General features: G+C 41.8%; 1 protein-coding gene across 1 annotated transcript in view; it reads left to right on the forward strand.

Annotated features, from left to right (window-relative positions):
- LOC115388476 (V-set domain containing T-cell activation inhibitor 1-like) overlaps positions 1–25958 on the forward strand; it is a 208995-nt gene that overhangs the window by 168987 nt on the left and 14050 nt on the right. Inside the window, exon 4 of the mRNA XM_030091639.1 lies at positions 15017–15289. Coding sequence (XP_029947499.1) covers positions 15017–15289 — 273 coding nt within the window. The remainder of the gene's footprint in view (positions 1–15016; positions 15290–25958) is intronic.

Genomic DNA, 25958 nt, shown 5'->3' on the forward strand with positions numbered 1-25958 from the left:
TAAAGAGTCTGACGTGTAAATCAAACACACCTCATCACTCTGAGTTCAGAGAAATAACTGTCATACCTGCTGCAGCCATGGACCTGCTGCCAGCTCTCTGCCTCTGTCTGCTCATCTGCTCCGGAGCTGCGTTCAGCCATCAGACCGGTAAGAAAAGCCTCTGTGTCTTCAGCTCCACTGGATTCTCCTCAGTTTACTGCGCAGCTGATGAGAGGAGCCACAGTTTAACATGAAGGCTTCATCCTGCATCAGTCCTTCCTCCTGTTTGCTGCTGTGCGCTCACTAAATGCTGCGTCCTCTTTCCAGTCTGCAGCTCTTTGACTTGACATGAACAGATTGACTTTAGAATCCAGACCTGCAGCACATCAGCTTGGAACAACGAGGACTGGAGAGAGAAAAACACCAATCAGGTCATTTCTGACCTGAATATTCAGATTTATGACTCATGTCAGAAAGTGTTACAAATATTAAATAAGCCAAGCGGATAAAATGTGGATTACATGTCAGGATTCAGATTTAAAGCAACAGTTTTGAAGGATATTATGAAGTTGCACTTCCTTGAAGCTCTCACACATTTATATTGCTTTTTCAGAGTAAAACATTTCCTGTTTGTCTTTGACCCATTTGGATTATCTGATATGAAATGACCCCTGATGAGAATCAATTCATTTTTATTGCATCAACTCACGTGAGGCTGTCAATGATTTCCAGCTATTGGGTCAGACTTATTCTGAGTTGTTGTTGTTCTGAGTTTCCTCCTTCACTCAGGACCAACTTCTGTTTTTCTGTTTTGTGGTTCTACCTGCTGGAGTGGTTTTTCTCTCCACATCTTCAGGTGGAGACAGATCACCTGTTCAGCAGCCACACGGGGCCTAGAAGTTCATTTGTCTTCTTTCCTCTCACTTTTTCCATCTTTTTTTGTCTCCTCTTGATTATATGATTTCTTATTTTATTTGATTTGTTTTGAATACTGGTATAAAATATTGCTGGACCTGACAGGGGGACAGAAAGACAAGGAGAGAGAGAGAGAGAGTTTAGTTTAGTTTAGTTTATTAAGATCCCCATTAGCCCCTGAAATCTCAGTAGCTATTCTTCCTGGGGTCTTTTCAAATTCATGACATACATTTTATTATAATATAGGCACACACACACACGCACGCACGCACGCACGCACGCACGCGCGCGCACACACACACACACACACACACACACACACACACACACACACACACACACACACACACACACACAGAATATGAAAGCCCAATGTAAATCCTGATCCCATTATTTTCCAACTCTATGGACATACAATATAAAACATAAAACATCAAGTACAAAACATAATACAGCTCATTTTAAATATGTAATGTAAATATATACATGTAGCGCTAAGCAAAATACATAACAAGAACAAAATTAATCAGATCATTGTGTAAATAGGAAAAGTTTCAACTTTTTCTGAAATAATATTTTGCTTGTTTCTGACAATAAGAAAAGAGGTAATGCATTCCATGCAACCATGGCCCGATAAACAACAGTGCCCTGCATTTGACTGCTTCTACACACAGGGAGCAAGCCTCTCACATTACTACTTTGACGAGTTGCATAATTATGAACATTAGAAAAGAATGATAATTTACGATAAATAATTTCTGGTGTTTTGGTTATAATAAGATTTCTAATTTGTGTCAACAAATGACATTTCAGCCGACTCTTTACCATCAACCAGGCAAGCTCACTGTGTATGAATGTTAAACTGGTTCTGTAAGGGCAACCCAACACAATGCGTGCTGCTTTATTCTGGTCAACTTGTAACCTGTGCAAATTATTTAGTAAAGTTTAAATTATTAGAGAGCGTAGGAGAAACAGAAACAAAGAGGAGTGAAGGAAGAGAGTAAAGAGACACAATGATACTTTGATTGGAACCGACACTCCAGACGACCGGCTACTACACCTGAACAGAGATATAAAAGAGAATGACCTTCTTTTAGGAGGTATAACAGGTTATTATCCAGGACATGCAAGCTGAGGATCCACCTGTGAAATTGCTAACCAGAGCATCAGGAGAGACCGAATACAGAGAGCCAGTCTTGCTGGGCACTGGACACCCAGGGCGGGCAGAGCCGAGGGCCCTGTTGGGGCCTACCGACATCCGACCCCCAAAGTGGTACAAAACTCATCATTGATCATATCCTGGATTTTATTATGATACAATTCAATGTTACATGTTGCTACACAGTATGAAGAATTACAATGAAATCTGACTCAATGTAACAAGTTACAGAAGGACACATTGTAACATCTGAAAATGGTTTAATATGAAACAGTGTCAAGTGTTTGATCCATGTTCAAAGCTCTGTTCCCTCTTTGTCCCGATAAAAACACATTTGTACCACAGACTGCTGCAGAGATACAACAACGATCCTTTGATTGGAACCGACATTCCAGATGACCAGCTGCTACACCTGAACAGAGATATAATAGAGAACATTTATCATTTCTTTGATTGACCACCAGGTGGAGCAGGATTAGCCTCGTAAACCAGACCCGCCCACTCCTCATCCACATTTGGATTTGATGTTAAGCTTAGTCCGGATAGGAGCCCATAGAAACTTCTTGCAGGGGGTGTCGGTTACTCCTTTGACTGACAGCGCACTTCAGCCAATCAGCGCTGCAAAACAAATACGTCATCAAAATGCGTTTGCTTCTCTAAGGATTAGCATTAGCTCATTAGCTCTAGCTTCTCTACACGCAAAGACACACGAAAACGCCTTTTCCTGTTCGAAACTCACCAAGCGCAGACTCTTGCTCTTGCTTGATTGTTGTAATTCTTGGTATTTCGGCTCTAACTTTACTGATTGCAGCTTTCAGACGATGGTTAAAATTAAAGTCCGTCATCTCCGATACGCGCAGCGATAGCGTCACTTCCGGTTTAACCACCGGAATTCGCCAAAAAAATTTGAAAACAAAATGCGGCAACACTGATTGGCTCGGCCATTTCAGGACTGCATGAAATCCCCTTCTATGGGCTCCTACCCAGACTGAGCTCATCTCCAAAATCCAAATGGATGAAGAGTGGGCTGGGCTGGTTTACGAGGCAAGAGCAGGAGGGGTGAAGGTATATTAGGAGAGCACAGGTGATTAGTTGCAGGTGTGCAGAGAGGGACGGCTGACAGTCTTTTGACCGTGTCTAATCGGTGTGTGGATCGTGTTTGTCCGGCTTATGGAAGTGGAACATGGGAGAGCTTTCCTGCTCCAACTGTCACCCGTAAACAGTGGATTTATGTGCGCCAAAGGAAATAAATGGGTCGCAGCACCCAAATGGAGAAAGTGTGGGACTCATTGATTGACTCGTCTTGTGGATACACGTCCGAGACGATTCCCCCTCTCCACCCTCAGGAACTCAAAGAGTATCAGCGCAGATCGGGAATGGGCTGTACAGACGAGCGGTTTGGAGGAAGTGGAGCTTCATTTTCAGTTATTCACTTCACCTCTTCTTCCTTTTTTCTCTTCCAGGGTCAGAGGTCATCAGGAAGATCGTCAACGAAGACCAAGATGCTCTTTTATCTTGTGCTCTGGATGGTACAAATATTGCGAAAGACGTGTTTGACTGGAAGATGGACGGCAGCAGCAACCGTGAGGTGTTTTATTACACTAAAGGCAGCCACTACTTAAATGGCCTTCCGGGTCAGGATGTTCACTTTAAAGATCGGGTGTTTCATTTCACTGAGCAGCTGGCAGTCGGTAACGCCTCCATAGTGATAACAAAAACCCAGGTGACAGATAGCGGGAATTACACCTGCTATTTTCCCTTTCATGAGCCCCGAAGACGAGCCCAGTATGAGCTGATTGTTGGTGAGTATCCTCATTCAGACGGTGACAGACAGCTTTGTATTTCCAGAAGTGACTGGTTCAAGTGTCTCAGATGGACTCAGGTCAGAAAGAGAAACACATCCAGGAGAAACTCCATGTTTCCTCCTTCAAACAGTTTCTGGCCTCAGTTGTCAAAGTTCCAACAAAGAACAGTTTGATTTGAGCTTAGTTAAATTCTCCTGACTGGTTCTCAGCTGACAGATCAGTTCCCCACAGTTCCTGATGTGTTGGTTCTGTCCTCTGGACAGGAAACCGTCAGGAGCTTGTTGAGACCTGACTGAAGGTCATGAGGAAACAGTTTTAGTCATTTTCTGTTCCCTCAGGACAGTTTTACTCTCTCTTCTCCAAACTGTTGAGTTCAACTTCAGAGCCATCAACGTCTGTCGTGTTTGGCTCTTTCTACAAACATGACTGCTGCTTTGGGTTTCACGGAGCCACTTTAATGAACTGTTCACAACAACACAGCCATTCTAACTCTCTGGCAGTAGAGTCCTTACCTGCAGTATAAAAGCACCTTCAGAGCATGGTCTGCCCTCTGGTGGTGACACTAATACACAACTTTAGATTACACCACATCCCCCTTACTGAAGTTATGTTGACCCCACTCCACTGTTTACAAAAACACATTTTCGTAACAATTTTCAACATAACATTTTTCCCTCAGTTTGTGTTCTTCTCTTCAGTTGTCATAGGTCAACTAAGTCAACATCTGGACAGATATTGCACAGGTCTCTCTTGTAAATGAGACCCTGGGTCTCAATGGGGTAACCTGCATAAATAAAGGTTAAATAAAAATAAAAAAGAAATAAAAAAATTATAACATCAACGTCTTAATAATCCACAAAACATTTTGTCTTCATCTCAACTCTTTTCCCACACATTCCGAAAATATAATGCATTAGAACATTATAATGCAAATACATATTATATTGTCTTTTTTTTCCCTTTATAAGCATTTTAGGAAACCAACTTCACACTCAAACTCAAAGTTGATGATCTTTACAAGTCCAATGTTTTTGGTTTAATCACTTCTCTACCAGACCTCGTTCAAACAATATCTAGTGATTGGTTGCAAAGCCTCTGGAAGCAGGATTACTATTGCAACAACATATCATCAGTTGGGTAAAACTAACCTGTCTTATGACGGTCTAACCCAGCTTGGTGAATTCTGCTTCACAATGATAGGAAGAGCCGACATCGAAGGATCAAAAAGCGATGTCGCTATGAAAGCTTGGCCGCCACAAGCCAGTTATCCCTGTGGTAACTTTTCTGACACCTTCTGACATAAGAAGCTGTGATGGGAGAGTAACCACATGCCAACGCCGTGGTCCTGTCAGCCAACAGTGCGCGGTATGGATCACTGGCTTTCTTCAGGAGAGTTTTGATTGTTTGAACAGCTCTCTCCGCCTCACCGTTGCTTTGGGGTACTTCAGATTACTGGTCACATGCTCAAAACAGCATTCATCTGCAAAGTCTTTTATTCACTGACATGCAAACTGCGGCCCGTTATCTGTGATCAGCAGCTCTGGAATTCCATGATGTGTGATTCCATGATTTCAAATGCAAAATCACATCAGCAGAACGAGTCGGGCTGAGCTGGGCAATCTCAATGTACCGGGAGAAATAGTCCTCTGCTAACAGATAGTTTTTATCTTTTAGAGTGAACAAATCAGCACCTAACTCCTGCCAGGGCCTTTCCGGTAACTCTCTGGCCATCAAAGGCTCTCTCACATTGACTCTTTCCTGTATGCACTCTCTGCATCTGAGAACGAGTTCACTTATCGGATTGCTCAACCCTGGCCACCACACTGCTTGGCGGGCACGCTGTCTACATTTAACCACACCTTGGTGACCCTCGTGTATTTTATCTGAAACTGCATTTCTCATGTTAGCAGGAATAACTAACCTCATGCCTCTCAGTAGTAGTCCATTGTGCACACTCAGGACGGCTCTCTCAGGCCAGTAGTGTTTCACCGCTCCTTGTAGCTGGTTACCATCAGGCCAGCCTTCCACTCAGAACTTCATGACTTGAGAACAGACGCTGTCCGACTGCAGCTGCTGTCGAAGATCTGCAAGATATTTGCTGCTTGTAGGGAGACCCTCCAGCACAGATTCAACATAAATGTTAGTGTCCTCCATAAGATCTGTCTGTGTGAGTAACACTGTTTCTGAGCGGTAAACGTGACAGTGTGTCAGATGAGGTGAGACATTTGCCCGGGATGTGCTTAACAGTGTAGGAGTACCTCATCAAGTGCATGTGAAATCTCTGTAATCGCAGTGGAAACACACCCAGAGCTTGTCCTCCCAATGGACTTACTCGTGGCTTGTGGTCAGTTTCAAGCTCAAAGTGAAGGCCATGAATGAAGTGAATGAAGGGGTGATCGATGCGTCGGCACTGGCTCCTGGGGAGTTGTTGACATGGGGGGATTCTCGGGATTCTTCATTCTTCTTCGCCATGGCTCATGTCTCTCTCTTCCTCAGTGGGGGAGGACCCGGCTGGAACATCGAAGGGCCATCTGGTGGCCAAAGTATGTCATTGCAACTGAATCTGTGCAGCAAAAAACACTTTTTTTTTCTTTTTCAAAAATTAACTTGAGGGCCGTACGGAGTGAGGGTGTATGCGGCCACCAGATGCCCATCCCTGCTTTAGACAATGGAATTTGCCAGAATCTCATATTTGTATCCAGTTTTGAAAAATACTGAGCACCTGTGACCATGCCTAGAGTTTGATCTGCAGAGGGGATAATGTATCCTTCCCGACACACAGACTCCTTTAAAGGTGTCATGTCCACACAGATACGCACCTTTTCTTTGTCCTTTTTGGGAGCCACGACCATACTACAGCACCATTCTGTGGGCTCGTCCACACGGCTGATCACTCCCAGTTTCTCCATTCTCTCCAGCTCCTCTTTCACTTTCTCCATGAGCGGCAGTGTCACACGTCTCGGCACCTTGAGTGAAAATGGTCTAGCATCTGGCTTCAGTTTTATCGTGTATGGCTTCTGAACTAGTCCGAGTCCATCACATAGCTTCGGGTTTGCTTTTCTCACCGCCTCCTGGTCTGTTGTGTCAACTCTGCCAATCAGGTTCAGTCTCACAGAAGCTGTTCTACTGAGCAGTTCCACATGTAGGTTTTTCATAATGTAGATTTTCTCTGATGTGCTCCTGTCCCCGTATGTGATCATCTCCGTTGTGGACCCGAACACGTTGAGTGAGGTACCACCTGGTCTGGAGAGTGGTTTTTGTGCTTTCTCCAACTCTTCATCTTTTCTTTTGAAGTTTTCAAATATTTTTTCTGAAACAGCTGTGACATCTGCTCCAGAATCTAACTTGAAAGTCACTTTATTCCCTCTCACATTTATGTCGCAAGTCAAGGATCTTCTCCAGAATCTACCTCTCCCAGAAAAAATACTTCTGCATCATCAGCGACCTCATTCACTGTTGGATTGGACCTACAGACCCTGCCTTAATGTCCACATTTCCCACAGTTATGACATTCTGCGTTTTTCGCTGGGCACTGTGCTCGAGTCATGGTGCTTTTCCACATTTGGAGCTTATTGTCCTGTTTTGTCTGCTGAGGCCTTGGAGGCCGAAACTGTAGTTGTTCTTTGCTTTTGAACTTGTTTGGCTTGATTTTCTCACGTGCACGGCATCCACGGCTGATTTGTTTGGGGTGACTTCACTTCTCAGGTCAGTTTGCTGACATTTTATTTCTTCAGATTGCCTAGCCATTGTGATAACTTTAGCAATAGTTAGATCTTGTCCAGCCGCATTCTCTCTGACAGTGACAATTCTTTTAGACCCACCACAAGCCAGGTTTACACTTGCACGATTCTGTGGCACGCATTGGCACGAATCGAGTCGCAAACTACTCATAAAGTGGCGTGAAATGTGCGTAAACGCGGCGTGACAGCGTGCCATGTCCGGACGAGAATTTTGAAAGGTTCAAAGTTTTGGTCACGACAAAATATTGCGACTGGGCTGTGAACTATATGCCAACTGTTTTGTTGATTGAGTAGGACTGTATGGATGGATTGGTTTGGATGGCAGTGATCACTACAGGTAGTCGAGTAAGGACTTGAAGGATGTCGAGGATTGGATCTTAATGTTATTTATTAAACATCTGTTGCCAATCATGGTATCTGCACAAATGAAATAAAGAGAATAAATGTACATAAATTATCTCTGCACATATAAATAGAAACAAAGTGTACAGCATTAATTTCTGTAAGGAAATAAACTACTAACTAATCATGAACTAATCAGTTGTGCAAATAACGGAATTAAATGATAAAACAGACAGAAATGAAATGATCACAAATCAATAACACTACAGTGAAATAATGCATAAGGTGCATGAACGCAACTCTTTAAAGAGTGCAGGTCAATAACAAGAATGATCCAGAATGCGGACATGAATAATAAACAACACTATAACCATTAATGACATGTATGCAATATACAGTGAAAGGAGAAAACATGCACTGATAATAACTCACATTTGAACTGCAGCTAAGCCACAAATATAAACAAAATATTATTTCTGAACTGACAATAATATGTCTATCATCCATAACAGATAGCTCTAGCAGCTGAGCTCACAAACGAGTGGCATACAATACAATACACACGTGAGATATGTTCATCACGGCAGTCTGCACGCTGCAGCTAACCATATACAACCCGACTTCGAAGCAACAACAACCCAACTTCAAGACAACAACAACCCGAATTCAAGGCAAGAAACACAGCATGCTCACATTAAATAATTAAACTTACGTTCTTTGGACGCATGAAGGCACAGAAGGAAACTTATGATCACTTGAGGTAATTAACGTGAGGCAGAACGATCTCAACACCGAAGGAGCAGCTTCGGCGGAGGAGCCGACAGGTCTGCAGGGGGACTCACTGGTGACGGTAATGCATGCTTCTGATTGGATGATTGTTGCGCACACCCCCTGTTCACGTGAAACCCATGCAGACCCCCTCAGGAATCTGCGCACAGGCCTTGAATGAAACTGTGGACACAGGATTCTGAGTGGCTCGCAATAAGAGTGCACATCAGGTGAATAAATCAGAGTCCATTTCTGAACACCAACTGTTCGTGAACTTGTCGGGACAATGCGGGAGGATGCGTGCCAGTCGTGGCATGGCACGCACTGCCATGCCACGAGTACTGTGACATTCAATGAACGAGTCATTCGTTTGAACAGCTCTTGAACGACGAGAGCCGGATCACAGCTGTCTGAGAGCCGTTCCTTTGTACAAATGATCCACGCTTCCTTCACGTGTCTACTGAGTGCCTCTTCAGTCCAGCTGTCACCACTGCCTTCATGTGAACGACCGAGTTTCAGTTTTCCTCCACTCGCTCCAGTCACCTGAACGCAGCAGCTAGCGGAGGAGGACTGTCTCGAAACCGGAGCGGAGATGGTGTTTTGGAGTAGATTTCAACATCTGCGCCTCCCTTCAAAGAGCCAGAACTCCCAGCTCTACATGCCACAACCCAGGGTTGGGGAAGCCCCCTTTTTATATGGCGTGCCGAATTGCGCAACCACGTCGTGCCAATGCAAGAAGCACGTAAACTATGTGTGAATGCGTCGTGCCAGTTCGTGACACTGACAGGCGCGCATTCGTGTGCACTCGGGAACTGGTCGTGAACTATGCGTGAAATAGTCATCAACAGTGCAGGAACCTGCCAGTTCGTGACTCCAGATTGGCACGCCTTGCCATGACAACGTTGTGGCAAAAAGTCGTGCAAGTGTAAACCTGGCTTATCTCTGAAAAGCTCATCATGGAGTGCACCGTACTCACAGTTTCCTGCAAGCACATAAAGTGCTGTTATGACTGAATCCACTGGTTCTGATGACTGTTGCACTCCTTTGTTGAATTTTGCTCTTTCATAGATCACTTTCTTTCTTGGAACAAAATGTCTATCAAACGCTGTCTTGACGGCATCATATTGCTGACGCTGCACATTTAGTTCAAGCCCTCTAAGCACGTCGTCAGCCTCATCTCCCATGCAATAAACCAGTGTGTTTACTTGATTTGCATCTGAGGAGTTGTTCAGGTTACTCGCCAGTCTGAAGCACTCAAAACATCTGATCCACTTTTCCCACTCCTGGGGTTTTGCAAAGTCAAAAGGCTCCGGTGGTTTGATGGTGAAGGTTGCTGCTGGGGTTGCCGCCGCGGCCGCCATTACTGGACCTGTCGGCGTGTTCTTGGGCAGCTGCATCTGTTTTTGTTCATATTAAATCTTTTTGTTCTCTTGCAGCATTTTTGTTTCTTTTGCAAATGTTTTGTTCTTCTGCAACAGCTTCAGTTCCCTTACACAGATTTATTGTTGATACTTTTTTCATTAGTGTGTGACTGCATCTGTGTTCCCTCATCTTCTGTATTTTTACCGCTGCCAAGGAGGTTATGTAATCACGTTGGTTTGTTGGTTGGTCTGTTAGCAACATTACGGAAAAAGTTATGGACACATTGCAATAAAACTTTGTGGAAAGGTGGGTCTTGGGCTAACTTAGAATCCATTAAATTTTGGTGATGATCCAGATCACTGTCTGGACCCAGGATTTTTTTAAGGGATTCTTTACCATTGAGGGATAGGGCAGTCTTTCACATAGTTGGGCAGGCCCGCCAACAGGGGGCCTGTGCAGCATGCGGCGCAGCTTGGTGACTGATTTGTCCTGTGGCGGAGGTCTGCGCTCTCTGAGTGCCAAATTCGAGTTTTAAATACATTTTTGCTAATTTTTGCTTTCTTTGTAAGCATTTATCATTTCATCACAGCAGCAGTGTGTTCCCTTGCATCAGTCCAGTGTTCCCTGGCTGGTTGCTCTGTGTTCCCTTCACAGCAGCTTCTTCAGTCTCTCTCAGTGTTCTTCCTTCTGTTCCCTGTCAGCACATGTTGTGTTGCTCCAGTGGATCTCAGCACCCTGGCCGGTCAGAGGAACATGCTGCTGCAGTGCTGAAGGACCACAGAATGCAACACTTGAGGCTGAATGATGAGTTTTCAGCTTCTTTGTCTCTTTAAAACCACTGATGGATGTAATAATGCAGACGGCAGAAGAAGAAAGAAGTCCACTGTCCATACAGAGGTTCTCTCTCTTCTTGGAGACAGTAAAGTCTGTTTCATTCATTGCAGCCTGGTTGATTAAAGACAGTGAGACTTTTCCAGGTGAATGTTTCAAACTGTAACTGTGAGCAGAGAGTTAACAAGTCTTGAAGAAAAGTAAAAGAGTTGAAACAAAGATCCCACTGTAGATGTGTCTCCTGACTGAAGCCATCTGTTCCTCACCTGAACCAGTCTCCTCTGGAAATACATGAAGATGCTGCTGAAATGTCACCGTCTCCATGTTGAATGTGGAATAAAGTGTTTAACTCTTCTGTGTTTCTTTCCCCTCAGTTTGAGCTGAATGTCAGGTTCATGAAAAGTCTAACATGTGCTTTCTTTTTCCTTTCAGAGTATATCTTAACTTGTTAGGGCTTATTACAGCCATGCTCACTGCTGCTTCTGAACATCTGATCATTTTACCTTCTTCATCATCTAAAGCTCACAGATGACTGATCAATGTCTGTTATATCAATATAAAGTAAACTCTCTGAGGTTTGATAGAGAACATTCATCTCATTTGTTCTTCACTCTGTTGTGATTGATTGAAGGAATTTAATGAGGAAGGCTGAAATGCTTCCAATGTTAACCTTTTGCTCCATGTTTAAAATGAAGTAAATAGGGAATAATGTGTGTCATTAGGCTGAAACTTTCAGGGTTTCATGTTTAGCTTGACTTCAATATCTGTGCCAAATTTCTCTCATGTAGAGAGAAGCAGCTGTGAGATATTTAGGAAAGTCCAGGACATAGTATCTCCAACACAGCAGAACACAACTCTCCAAAAACCTCTCTGAAGTTAATAAATATTGATGATAGATGAACTTTGAAATATTAAAAATTTTTAAGAAATGTTGACATTTCTTTTAGAAATATTTCCAGGACATTTATATTAAGACTTATTCCTTTATCCTGATTAAAGTGTCTCATTTTTGAGGGATAAAAGCAGTTAAAGTGATAAATTGTTGTCCTGCTGAGTGAAAAAGAGGAAACTTGCTGATCTTCCTCTTCTGTCAGACAGATAAACTGAGCTGCTCCAATCTGAGGCTGGTTCCATCGTTCTGCTCTCCTATTGGATGAAAGCAGCTGTCAATATGACGCACCTGGACAATGGCCTCCTCTGATTGGCTGGCGGGACGTAAAGTCTGTTAATTAAGTTTAAGTCGATGGTTGGTGGATGTTGATTGGCTGTTTGTGTTGGTGGGCGTGTCCTGATGTGAGGATCCTGAATGTGATTGGTCAGTGTGTGTGTCAGTCTGGTTAAAGTCACTGAGATGTGTCTCCTCAGAGAGTTAGCAGAGCTCCGCTCCAACTTCAAGGACGAACTCTTTCTGATTTATCAACTATATTTCTACTTCTATTTAACTTTAACTCTCTTTGGTTCATCTGGAGAGTTTTTATTCTTCAAACTGGATCCACGTTTGACTTTAAATGTCAGTATTTGGATCAATAAAAGTCTTTTAAAGAGGCTCTGACAGGTTCTCAGGTGAGATGATGAATATTTATTATCGTTCAATTAAACGCTATCAGTTTAATTGCGTGACTCCTGACTTGAAATTTACTTAATTGTTTAAAAAGATGAACTTGTGATCTTCAAATGGTTTTAAGACGCAGTTCTTGAGGCTCTCAGAGAAGATGAAGATTGTCAGTTTGTTTATTTCATTGAGTTTTCCATTAAAAAATAGGTCGCATCCAACCTCCAAGTTTTATAAGGTTAAAACCTAGAGACATCCCAGGTGAGTCCTGCTTTGAAACACTTTACTCAGCCTGACATCTCACCTGGAGTCACACAGTTATTGTCCTGAACTTTAGAAGCTACTGAGAGAATAAAAACTAGCAGGAAACATCCCAGAATCTGGATTATTCTGATGGAGGTTTACTCCACTAAATCCATAGGTGAAAGTAAGCCGGAACGCACCGGAACGCCGTGCCGGTAAGAAATATACTGGCCTCTTCTACCGGAACGTCCCGGAACGCCTCTGAAAAGCAACTTTCACTCATGCATACAAAGCGAGCCCTTTCTTTTTTTAAGCAAATTTTACAGCGTAAATCAGTGTAAAATTGACGAATACATAAAACTCATCTCCAGACTACATCTTCTGTGACGTGTTGAACAAGGTTAATGCGCCTGACTAGCACTGGAGCACTCGCTTACCGTGACAGGTTGCAGCTTGTAGCGGCAGTCTCTCGCTGTAGCGTAACGTTAATCCAATGTCCACTGTTGTGTGTTTTTTGTAGACAACAGGGAAGTCATTTTTGCAAAATAAACAAAACATAAATCCACAAGTAATAAATTGTGGGGGTTCACGCCTCGTAAAATATTCTCCGTCTCTGTCATGCCAGCAGCATCACTCCTTCCGCAAACAAGCACAGGTGGAAGTGAGGTAAACTCAATGCGTTCTTTTCATTGGATGGCTGGTTGCCTAGGTGATGTAAGGACACTCCCCCCGTCCCCGTCTCAAGAGACAACCAGGACAGGTCAAAAATGCAAAGAAAAATTAAAAAAAACATTTAACTAAAAACAAAAAATAATATATATTGTATATATTGTTGCGGCAGCAGGCGCCACCGGGGCCGCCATACTGTTTGGTACCGCAAGGCATCATGGGAGGGGATTGTTCGGGCCGTTTCAAGATGTATTTCGTGTTAAAATGTGTTAAAATGTACTTCGTTTTGTTATAGGTGTGTTAAGTTATTGTTTTTCTTTGTGTTGATGCCTTTTCCGGTCTTTTTATGTTAACTTTCATTTACGTTATGTTGGACCAACAGTGAGAAGGGTCGGTGTGAGAGTGATATGGCCTCTGTGCCAGCATTGTTCAGAATGCTTAACATGCTCCCAGTAAACAGTAGGTGTTTCAACAATTCAAATGTTGGATGAACTAAAGAGTGGTAGTCTTTGCTAAACATTGATTCCATTATGAAGAGGTTGCAACCACCCTCATAATATGCATTATATTTAAACATTCAAAATAATATTCAAACAATTAAAAAAACATTGTGCTTTCAAGGATATCAAAAAAGAGCAGGATTTATCAATATCTGTCTTGTACGATGCCCACATGCTTTGCACACAAACTAAAACATTTTTTTGAGTTGCACAGTTCCTGCAAGAATCTTATCTTACTTTCACCCCTGACTAAATCTGAGATTCTCTGGGGGGGTTTTGTTCTGTTTAATGAGAAAAAGTTTACTTGTTTTGAAGAGAAAAGTATTTGTACAAATTCAAGAATGTTTTATTAAATGTGAGGTGTCCAACATGTGGCTTGAGGCCGCTCAGCGGTCCTTTTTGGCCTCCAGATGTTTCGGTGTCATTACAGATGTTCTGCTGAGCGGCTTCAGCACCAAAGTGTGAGGGGGGATTTTCAGAAAAATCACATCAATCCAAATCCTGAGAAGAATTAAATGTTTCAGTTTTAATCTGAAGACAAACTGAAACAGGAAAGATCCACTTTTTTGTATCGATCAACAAATGAGACGAAAAATAATTGTTACAATCGACGAACCTGAAGCCTGAATATGAGCTCCGACCAACATGAAGTTTATAATGTTTCTTTAAATTACTGTCAACAAAACTTAAATCACATCAAAAGTGTCACAAATTGTGTTATAGCAAGGTTGAATAATAACACTATTATAATATTGTAATAGACTACATGCACAGCTCCATTACTTCCTGAAGTTCAGACAGCACCTTTATTTCCTGTGTTTCATGATAGGATGAACTGATTAATCCAGGTGTGTCCGGCCATTCACTGAGGTCAGAAACACCTGGATTAATCAGTTCCTCCAATCATGAAAGGCAGGAAATAAAGGTGCTGTCTGAACTTCAGGAAGTAATGGAGCTGTGCATGTAGCCCATTGTTTAACAAGATGAAAAACAACAACGACAGTTTAATTTAATGAGGATTAACTATGGAAAAAAGGGACAAAAGCACATAATTGAAAGCAGGAAACTTCAGTAGTATTTCATTGAGAGCAAATATTAATAGTAAAATCTCAATAATTTTCTCAAATAACCTGTTTGTGTTGTGTTTCCAGGAGCAGCTCAAGATCCCTTCATTGTTTACAACAAAACCAGCGACGGAGTCCTGCTGCAGTGTGTCGTTCGTAGAGCTTTTCCTAAACCCAGAGTGGAGTGGAGGGACAGTTCTGGAAGCATCCTGACGACTGAACCAACGTTCACACAGAAAGACATGAGCTTTGACGTTTTCCTTCGAGCTACTGTGACCAGGAGTGGATTCTACCGATGTGTGGCGACACAGGAGGAAATCCACAATGAAGTCTTCACTGAGACATACGTGCCTGGTCCTGGTCAGTCTGTTTTCAAATTTTGACATTCATAGTTTATTAGCTTCAAAATCTTAACAGTTTTACAACAAAAAGATAATCCTGCTGTGAGCAGTGCGCTTGTGGCTGAAGGAAGATCTTTAAAACTTCAGTGTGAAAGACTGAATTGGATTGTTGAGTTTTGACTGTTCATCTCACTCACTGTTGGGTTCAAAAGTCAATTTCCCCCCAAAATTATGGTGTTCTTGTTAAAATAGAAACCAAAGTGTTTGGAACATGACTCTAATGTGGTTGTAGATCAGACTGTTGTACTGGAGGGTCGACATCCTGCATGTTTCAGGTCTCTTCCAGTTTGAGGAGGTTTGATGAAGACAGAATCATGAGATTCAGGTTTTCTGAAGTCAGGAATCATCTGAGAGATGCAGGCTAAAACCCTCCAGGACTGCAGCTTCACACCCTGATTTCCAGCTTTAGTCTCTGGTTTGGATTTAATTCTTCACTGAGCAGATCTTTGAAGACATTGAGGAAGTTTTCAAGCTGCTGAGAGACGATCAGCCTTCAGAGATTTATGACTTTTTACAGACAGAAGAAATAAACGCTGTTCCACAGATAGATGTATTGATCTACAACATGAAACATTTTCTGAAACATCTTGAAATGTCCTCAAAGTTCAGAAATGCTCAAATATTTAAAATATTTCAGAAAAAATCTGAAAAACATCTCAACACAGGACTATTAACAGCATCATGCTGAAGCTTAAATCTTCCAAAAATCCAGAATTAAAGTGATAATCGTCCCGTTTGATGGCAGCAGGCAGGAAAGTTCCTGTTGTTCCTCTGAACAATAAAGTTAATGTTTGAATCTGTGAAGAGTGTTTTAAGAGGATGCTCTGCTTTATTTTTCCACATTTTTGTCGTTTTAAATCTGTAACTTTAACTTGTATTTAATGTGTTGAACGATCAGTTTGAATCAGAATTATCAGATAAAACTCAGAGAAATCCCAGAAGTGAAGCTCCTCCCCCTCAGGTCACCTGCTGCTTTATTCTGAACATTTACCTTCAAACTTGTAGTTCTTCATGTTTCCTCTTCAGGGAAATGAATTCTCCCTCTGATGTGAATCCAGCTCTCAGGACATGTTAGTGAGTGAAGCAGTTCACAGTTCAGAGAGCTGAGATTCAATAATCCCTCAAATTAAACTCCACCTTTTATCAAGTCACTGATGTGAGATTAAAAGAAGAATCAGAAGCAATGAGATGATTTCTGTTTCACTCAGATGTTGATCAGTCAGTCAGTGGTCACTGTATCAGATCCAGATGTTGTCTTCCCTCCAGCTGTCCTTCAGTGTGAGTGTCAGGGAGTCAGGTCTCCAGTGTGTTTGTGTTGCAGTGAAAGCTGCTGCTTCTCTCTCATCAAAGCTCTTTCTCATGTTTCTCCTTCTTTCTGGACTCAACTGGAGCAGAAGGTTCAAACTGGGATCAATAGGAAGCCGTTCAACACAACACGTCTCTGATGAGGATTCAGGATGAAACCCTGCAGGACCATGTTTCATCTTTTAGACAATCCTTCCTGATTGGTGGAGTTTGAATTGACTCAAACACTAAAATTCACCAACAACTGATGAGAAAAGTTCCATCAGGAGGAAGATTTTAGATTTTTCTGAAGAAAGTGAACAGAAATGTTTGTGGAGTTTAAAGTTCTTCAGTGTAAATCTGCAGATTACAGAAGAGTTAGAAGACAGGATCTGACATGTTTACTTCTCTTTAACTAAAACTCTCAAACCATTAAAGATAAATCATTGGAAAACTCATCAGAAAGCAGAGAAATGTCTCTCTGAGTCCATCTTCTGGAGTTTCCAGTGAACGTCTCCAGTCTGAGCGTCCAATCACAGCTCAGCTTCAGCAGCTCATTTCTAACATGAAGCTCTGAGCAGAAAAACACTCAGTCAGACTGAAGAAGTGACAGATCCTGAAAGATCCAGTGATCTGAGAGAAGAAGAGCAGAATCTCTCTCTGAGTGTCTGCATGTGGAAAATCTCCATCAGTCCAGAGTCTGAATAGAATTCCAGACAAATGGAGGAGAAATCATTTCTCCAGTCCAACATTTTCAAGCTGAAGAGTTTTGAGTGAGTTGAGTGTAAATGTTTGATGAGTGGAGAGCAGGATGTGATCTGAGGAGAAGTTTCTCCTGATGGAGGCTGAAGGTTGGAGGAAATGTGACTGAATGAGAGCAGATCAGTGAGTGGAACAGACTGACACAGTGTGAGTGAGTCCAGGTCATCTGATTCATCCTGAGAGGTCAGAGGTCATCCACACAGGTCTCTGGAACCAGACTGAGGAAGATCCAGCATCATCTTCACTCCCTGGACCTTCATGTCCACCTTCTGCTCTCTGAGTCTGAGGCCTTCTGTCACTGTGGTTCAGTGGTGAGCACAGCTCAGGGTCACTGGTTCGATTCCCTGCAGACGTTTCAGCTGGAAAACATGCAGATCATTTCATCTGTGGAGGCTTCACAGATGAAGCAGCTGAAAGTCACAGAGGCAGATTTGATTGTAGATTTCAGCAGGAGAATATTGATGTTCACTCTTTGCCACATTTTTCCTGCTTAGAAAAACTTGAAGTTTCAGTCTTTGTTGAACTGGACCAAATAAAAGGTTCTGAATTGTTTCTCTTCCAGCTTTGTTTCTGTGTTCAGGATGTATTGTTGTGTTGAATTTGCTGTGAATCACAAAGTAAAAATGATTTTGACTGATGGTCAAATGTATCAGTATTATCACATTTAGAGTCTCACAGCAACTTTTCTTGATCTGTTTCAGAATTCCCCACTGGACTGGTTGTTGCTCTGTCAGTCGTCAGTGTTGTTTTAGCTGTTGTGCTTCTGGTTCTGCTGGTGAGACGGAGGGTTACATCAAACTCAGTTGTTTAAAAGGTAACTTGAATTAATGTGTACTTGTACACTGTCTTATGTAACTGTCTCATTCTGGAGCCTTCAATCTAATTATTGATGTTTTACATGTTCAGTTTCTTCATATTGATCAGTCTTGTTTCTTGTTTGTTCTGCAGGTTCACACAGACCAGTGAGTCAGATTCCACCCAATGATCTGTGAACTGCAGGAGCTTTGTGTGTGTGACACTCACACTCACACTCACACACACACACACACACAGTCTTGTATTTCTATCCTTGTGGGGACCGTCCATTGACTCCCATTCATGTCTAGCCCCTAACCCTAACCCTGACCCTTACCCTAACCCTAACCCACACCACAACAAAGCCTAACCCTAAAGAAATGTTTTTGCACTTTTACTTTTTTCAGTAACAACAACATGGTCAAGAAAACACTGTTTCTCCTACTTAGGACCGGAAAAAGGTCCCCACAAGGCACGTCGTTCCACGTTTTGCTATCCTTGTGGGGACATTTGGCCCCGACAAGGATAGAAATACAAGAACACACACACACACACACACACACACACACACACACACACACACACACACACACACACACACACACACACACACACACACTATTCCGTTATTTTATCTCCAGTCCTCCATGTTGTCTGAATTTCATCATTTAGCTTTGAAAGTTTTCACTTTGAGCTGCAGCTTCATACATTTACTGACATTAGAACATGTTTCACAATTCAAGGTTTTTTGTTGTTTGTTTTTTTAATTGTTGATTTTCCCTTTTTTTCTCAATATAAATGAAGATTTCTGTATTTTTCATTCCAGAGAATCAATCAGGAACAGTTTCTCTGTGTTTTCTTGTGAACTGCTGGAAGTTTTTCTTGTTTCAGTCTTTGTGGAGTCAGAAGCTGTTTTAAGGAAACAAGACTTTGAATTTTAAAGATGATCAGTTCAGAGGATTGTGGGAAGTGTGGAAAGTTCAGCTGCTGTAGAAAGAAGTGAAGCTCAGATCAGTGAGGACTGAAGACACTGATGGATCCTGAGCTCACATCACTGCAGGACGTCTTCCTCTCCTTCCTCATCCTCACGTCGGCTTCAGCCTGATTCACTGTGATGGTTTTTACTTGAATAACAGCAGGATGTGTGTGTGCTGTCCTCTCTGGGATGTGTGTATCAGCTGCTTCCCAGTTAGAATCAGAGGTGATCCAGAGGTTTGTGAAGCAGAACTGAAGCTTTCTGCTCCTCCTCTGAGGATGTTTGTCAGCTGAATGTTCTAGACAGAGTTGAAGGGAACAACAAACTCATCTCAGGGTAATAAACTCCTTAAAGCAGCATCAGACTTTCAGCTCCGTTTCCTGTTATAGTTGATGGAAATGTGAGACAGAGCAGCTGCTTCACTGTTTTTAATTGAATTTAACATCATTGATTTATTTCTTCCTTCCTACAAAAAACATGAGGATATTTCTGAAGTGTTGAACAGACCTGGAGAGGGAAAGATGGAGGCACAATATTCCCTCCACTGTCACAAAAAACTTACCTTGCCAGCAAACTGAATCCTCACGGCATTTTTTCGCACACACCACGAGAATGACGTGAAGCAATTCGTTGCTGCATATGTCCATATGGCTTTTGCCAGGTTAACAAAAAACAGGAATCCTAAAGAGAGAAGGAGCCCAAACCCAGTTCAACATGTGAGCTGATCCATCCAGTTAACCCTAAAACGCCAAACGTATCATATTTGATACATGAGTTTGTCAGCCCTCCACGTGAGCAATGTGGTATTTTTTTGCCTTAAAAACCTGATGTATACAATCAGATACATGCAGTGCACAGATAAACCAACAGGGGGTAGTAAGTCACTCATTAGCGGTCCTTCCAGTGACACTTCAAGATTGCCATGAATCAGGAAGTGGACGCCGGTGGTTTTTGGAGAAGAACTTTGCCAAGTTTGAAAAGGTTAAGGTAAGAAAAACATAATTTTTTTTACTGAAAGATCAATAGGAACAGTTACTGGGTTCATACAATGTGAAAAAACTTAAAATTTCATAACATATGTTTTAGTAAAACCGTGTTGAAAATGGTGTATCAAATTAGATACAGCAGGTATATAAGGTCATCAAACACTAAAACAGTCAATTATCATTTTTCTTGGATTTTTTGCATTATATAAAACATCAAGCAGGATACAGTCTTTTTGATTTCTAAATGACATAATTTGGTATTTTTAGAGTAAATAGATATGTAACTTGGTATGTTATCGTGACTGATGACTAGTTCAGTGTTGCCATGATCTGATTTCTTGTAACTTCCTTTTGCTTACTGCTTTACATAATAAACTGATAAAACTAGAATAAAATCACAATCTTTTGTTATGTGTGTTTTTAGATGGCCAAAAAATACAGTGCTGAAGATGCTCTCAACATGATTATGGATGGGAATTCAAGTGACATAGAGCAGATACAGGAAGATGATGATGATGACGATGATGTGGAGGATGAAGAATGGACTCCTACTGCAAAGATTGGGGAAACCTCAGATCGCAGTGATGAGGATGAGGAGGAAAACCCAGATAGTAGTGATGATGATAAAAGACCAGAAGTCCCAGAAGACACAACAAAATCAAGGGACACAACACTGAAGCAGTCGGCAAGGGGTAACATGAAAAGGAAGATATATCGGTGGAAAAGAAAACAGGTTGAACTTCCATCTGTCGAGTTGGTGCAATGTGTTGAGGAAGACTCTGAAGAGAGGCTTGACTGGATGGTACGAGGTTCGAAGATGGTACATTTACATTTGGTGACACACTGTTACAGTGGCAGTAATCAATGCATGGATCTGTTACAGAAGAGACCTGGAGAAGCTGCAGCCCGGGGAGAAGCCCCTACCTCTTTCAGGTTTCAGGCTTCTGTTGGCACTGCCCTCACAAGGGCAGGAAAAGTCAAAAGGTGTGGCAGACCAATGACCTCTCTAGAAGCAACATCAACCCCTCCCCGAAAGAGGAAAACCACTGAGGTCCCCCCTGATGTGAGAAAGGATGGCCTGGATCATTTTCCAACATGGGAAACCCGACAGAGATGCAAGAAGTGCACAGGCCACTTTAACCCATGTGTACTGTCAGAAGTGCATCTTTGCTTGAACAAGGACAGAAACTGTTTTCAAGCCTACCACCATGCAAAGTGAAAAGGTCGTGAACCGCAAAATGGGTAAAAATAACTGAACGTTATGTTTTTCAGGCTTCCACCCAGTCAGTTCCATTGGTGGATTTCCAACTACTGCATTATGGCAGCACTTTGTATGTTTGGAAATAGACATTTGTTGGATTTGTTTTTGATTCATTATGTTTTTGTTTGTTCAGGGAAAAAAACAATCGTTGAGCATTGTGACCTGATGTATCAAATATGATACAAATTGAAACTCATAAATGGAAAATGATATTTGAAAAAAAATGTTTTTGTTTGTTAAGAGGGACTAATAAAGGCTCCAAGTTCAAAAAATTGGAATTTTCTGTCAATTATTTAATGGTTTGGGCTTTACAGGGTTAATGTTCTGATGGAATGTTCAGCTTTGGGGTGAGATTACAAGAATTTGAAATGCACTGCAATTTCTAGATTAACTTAATGTAAACTTCTCAAAACACTTGAATTTATTTTAGATTATGTTTCCGGTTTGTACTGATTTTTATTTTTCTTCTTTACTCATTTATGTTCCAGGGTTGACTGGGCCCTGAGTGTACAATTTTGTTCCAATTGTGCCTCAGTGTACTGATATCAAAATAATGAATCTTTGAATTTATTAGTCCAGCTGTGTCCAAATGTCACATCAGGTGTTTGATTCATTGATGGACCAATAAACTTCTGACTTCGTGGTTAAATTTGAATTTGTCTTTAAAAAACCTTCATGCTGTTCATATTTTGTCTGTTTACTTTGGTTTTCTTCAAAATTTGGTTCGCTTAGTCATTATTTTTAATCTCATGGCGCCATCTGCTGGACAAAACCTGTATAGACGCTATGCAGGACATCAATAAAACATTTCACACTTTAGGGTTTATTTGGAAGTAGATTCAATAATTGAAAGTAAATCGTCCCACTGTGTCATTTACAGGTCATAGAATTATTATACCAAGCATTTATCAGTTCAAAATCACCTTTTGTAGTTTAAAAAGTCTGGAACAGATCAGATTCTGTTAATAAGCATCACTCTCATGTCCTGTTTTTAAAAAAAGTCATCGAATCCACGATTTAGCGATTTAGTAAAACCAATACAAATATTCTACTACACTTTTACTAGTTTTTTTTTTTTGTTTTTTTTGTCATTTTGTGTGACTAAAGCTTTACTCAGGTGCAAATTTTATTTTTATTTTAGGATACTGTCAAGTAAATGCTTTGACACAAGGACCATTTTTTTTTTAACTATTTAAAAATATTGTATATGCTAAGAGTTAATGTACAACATAAAGACAAAAATATTTTATTTATAACCAATATATATAAAACCAATAACCAAATATAACCAAATATGATTATTTGATAATTTTTTTTAAAAAACAATAAAAGAGCAGTTTGGGTTTGTTCTGCAGGTGAAAAGAAATAAGACAGAAGTTTACTGCTGTTTGAATGAGGAGATTTATGATGCTCAGTATGAGGCAGAAATGTTTGCTGAAGCAAAAAAAAAAAAAAAAAAAAACATTCCTGCCATGCGCTTCATGCACTTCATGTCAGGGTTTAATCTGATTTGTGAATTTACAGAATAAATCAGTTTTATTCAGAGAAAGTTGCTGAATAGAGCTTTAACCTGCAGAGTGGTGAAACAGGCAGACGGCCAATCGAGTTAAAGTTCAGTGTGTGTGTGTGTGTGTGTGTGTGTGTGTGTGTGTGTGTGTGTGTGTGTGTGTGTGTGCGTGCGCAGGGGACCGGTCCGTCCAGCCAAAGGAAACACACAGAGTGTTTCCTCAGTGAGGAAGAGCTCTCCTCTAACATATAGAAACCTCTCCTCATCCTCTCTGCTCTCTGGACTCTGAACCAGGCTGCAGGAAGGTGCAGTGGTCAGCTCTTCAGCCTCACAGTGAGAAGACCCCCTGCTCGTTACCGGCTGGAGTTTGCATGTTCTTCCTCTGCATGTGTGGCTTTTCTTCTGCTGATTCTCTCTCTGATGGAGTCAACTCTGCAGTGGGGGCAGATCTCCTCTGGGGGGCAGCAGAGAGCTGTGACAAACAGATTCTAGAGCATCTTCCTCCCACTGAATGGTTTCATTCAGGAAAACATCCAGATGTTTAGGAACATTTCCAGAGTTTGTAAAGCTGGCAGAATTTGGGTCTTCATGGTTTTTATAACTTGAACAAAGTGAGTCAAGAAGCTGGAATCATTTCCTGAGAGATTATTGTTTAAATTATTGTGAGAGTTGAATGTCAAAGCGTCCGTTAGCTGTGTGAGCTGTAATCCAAGAGTTTCTGAGGTGAAGCTGCTGGCGCTCAGCCGAAGAGGTGAAAATGATTTGTAGCAGCTGCACAGCCAGTAGAACAGTCTGACGTATCAGTTACACAAAATGACATTTTAATGCTGGAAATTTACACAATTCTGAAATCAGAGGGGTTTTCAAACCTTTGAGGCTCAGGAGACTTTAAACAACACAGCAGTGTAAAAAGAGAGCAGAGGGTGAACATCAGGAGTGTTTTCAGGAACACAAAGATGAGGCTGTTTTCACACAATCATTAAAAAACTGAATGATTTGTGTCTGACCTTTAAACTGACTCTGGGTAATCAGACCTGCTGTGTGGCTGCTCACCGTCACTGAGCTTCATTAGTCTGAATGTCAGTTCTGCAGCGTCTGTCGCTCGTTTCCTTCATGATCAAACCTCCACACTGCTCCTGCATCAGCATTTACAACAGATCCTGCAGAGATGGACTGAAAAGCTTCAGGAGGTTCAGAACTCCAGGTGAAAAGAAGAGATTTTACTGATGAAGAAGCTTCTGCTGCTCAGTTTAAAGTCCACACTGAGACCTGATGTCTGCTTCAACACAGTTACTGTGGTTCATGTTCTCTTCTGGTCGCTTTACAAGAGAACAATCTGCTGGAAAAACGGAGTCTAGATTTTTATTAAAGGACTTAAAGAAGCTTCATTTATCAGAAATAAACAGTTGTAGGTTTTAGCTGCATGAATTTCTATTTGTTGTCACATCTTTAACATTTGAAGTAAAAAAAAATACAACAGATTTTTCTGTCTTATTAAATGCTTCTTTAGGTAAAAATCTAAAGGGGATAGAATGTAATTTCAAGTGTCTTGATGAAAGTAAATTTCTTTCTATCTGAAGTCGAGCATTGTGGGAAGATAAAGATTGTTTAATTTTATTTAGATTTAATTTAATTTCCCAAAACTTTATTTATTTCATATTTATATTTTTTAAATAGATCTCTATAGAAGATAGAAGATAGAAGATAGAAGAAGATAGATTTCTTCTTGTATAATATACAGGTCCTTCTCAAAAAATTAGCATATTGTGATAAAGTTCAGTATTTTCTGTAATGTACTGATAAACATTAGACTTTCATATATGTTAGATTCATTACACACAACTGAAGCAGTTCAAGCCTTTTATTGTTTTAATATTGATGATTTTGGCCAAAAAGTAAAGAAAAACCAACAATCCCGATCTCAAAAAATTAGCATATTATGAAAAGGTCCTCTAAAGGAGCTTTAACCTGATCATCTGAATCAACCAGTTCACTCTAAACACCTGCAAAAGATTCCTGAGGCCTTTAAAAACTCCCAGCCTGGTTCTTTACTCAAAACCTCAATCCTGGGTCAGACTGCCGACCTGACTGCTGTCCAGAAGGACATCACTGACACCCTCAAGCCAGAGGGGAAGAACAGAAAGACATTTCTGAGCCAACAGGCTGTTCCCAGAGTGGGTATCAAGGCAGCTCAGTGGGAAGTCTGTGGGAAGGAAAAAGTGTGGCAGAAAACGCTGCACAGCTGGAAGAGGTGACGGACCCTGAGGAAGACTGTGGAGAAGGGCCGATTCAGACCTTGGGGGACCTGAAGCAGTGGACTGAGTCTGGAGGAGAAACATCCAGAGCCACCGTGCACAGGCGTGTGCAGGAAATGTGCTGCAGGTGCCACATTCCCCAGGTCAAGACACTTCTGAACCAGAACCAGCAGCAGAAGCTCCTGACCTGGACTACAGAGAAGCAGACTGGACTGTTGCTCAGTGGTCCAAAGGACTTTTTTAGGATGAAAGCAAATTTTGCAGGTCATTCAGAAATCAAGGTGCCAGAGTCTGGAGGAAGACTGGGGAGAAGGAAATGCCAAAATGCCTGAAGTCCAGAGTCCAGTCCCCACAGTCATGATGGTCTGGGGGCCATGTCAGCTGCTGCTGGGGGTCCACTGTGTTTTATCAAGGGCAGGGTCAATGCAGCGAGCTAGCAGGAGATTCTGGAGCACTTCATGCTGCATCTGCTGAAAAGCTTTATGGAGATGAAGATTTCATGTTTCAGCAGGACCTGGCACCTGCTCACAGAGCCAAAGCCACTGGTCAGTGGTTTACTGACCATGGTACTGCTGAGCTCCATTGGCCTGCCAGCTCTCCTGACCTGAAGCCCAGAGAGAATCTGTGGGATATTGTGAAGAGGAAGTAGAGAGTCAGCAGACCCCCCACTGTGGATGAGCTTCAGGCCGCTATCGAAGCATCCTGGGCCTCCAGAACACCTCAGCAGAGCCACAGGCTGGTTGCCTCCATGCCACGCCGCACTGAAGCATCATTTCTGCAAAAGGATTCCCGACCAAGTATT

Source organism: Salarias fasciatus, chromosome 5 (assembly GCF_902148845.1).
Source record: "Salarias fasciatus chromosome 5, fSalaFa1.1, whole genome shotgun sequence".
Taxonomy (NCBI): domain Eukaryota; kingdom Metazoa; phylum Chordata; class Actinopteri; order Blenniiformes; family Blenniidae; genus Salarias; species Salarias fasciatus.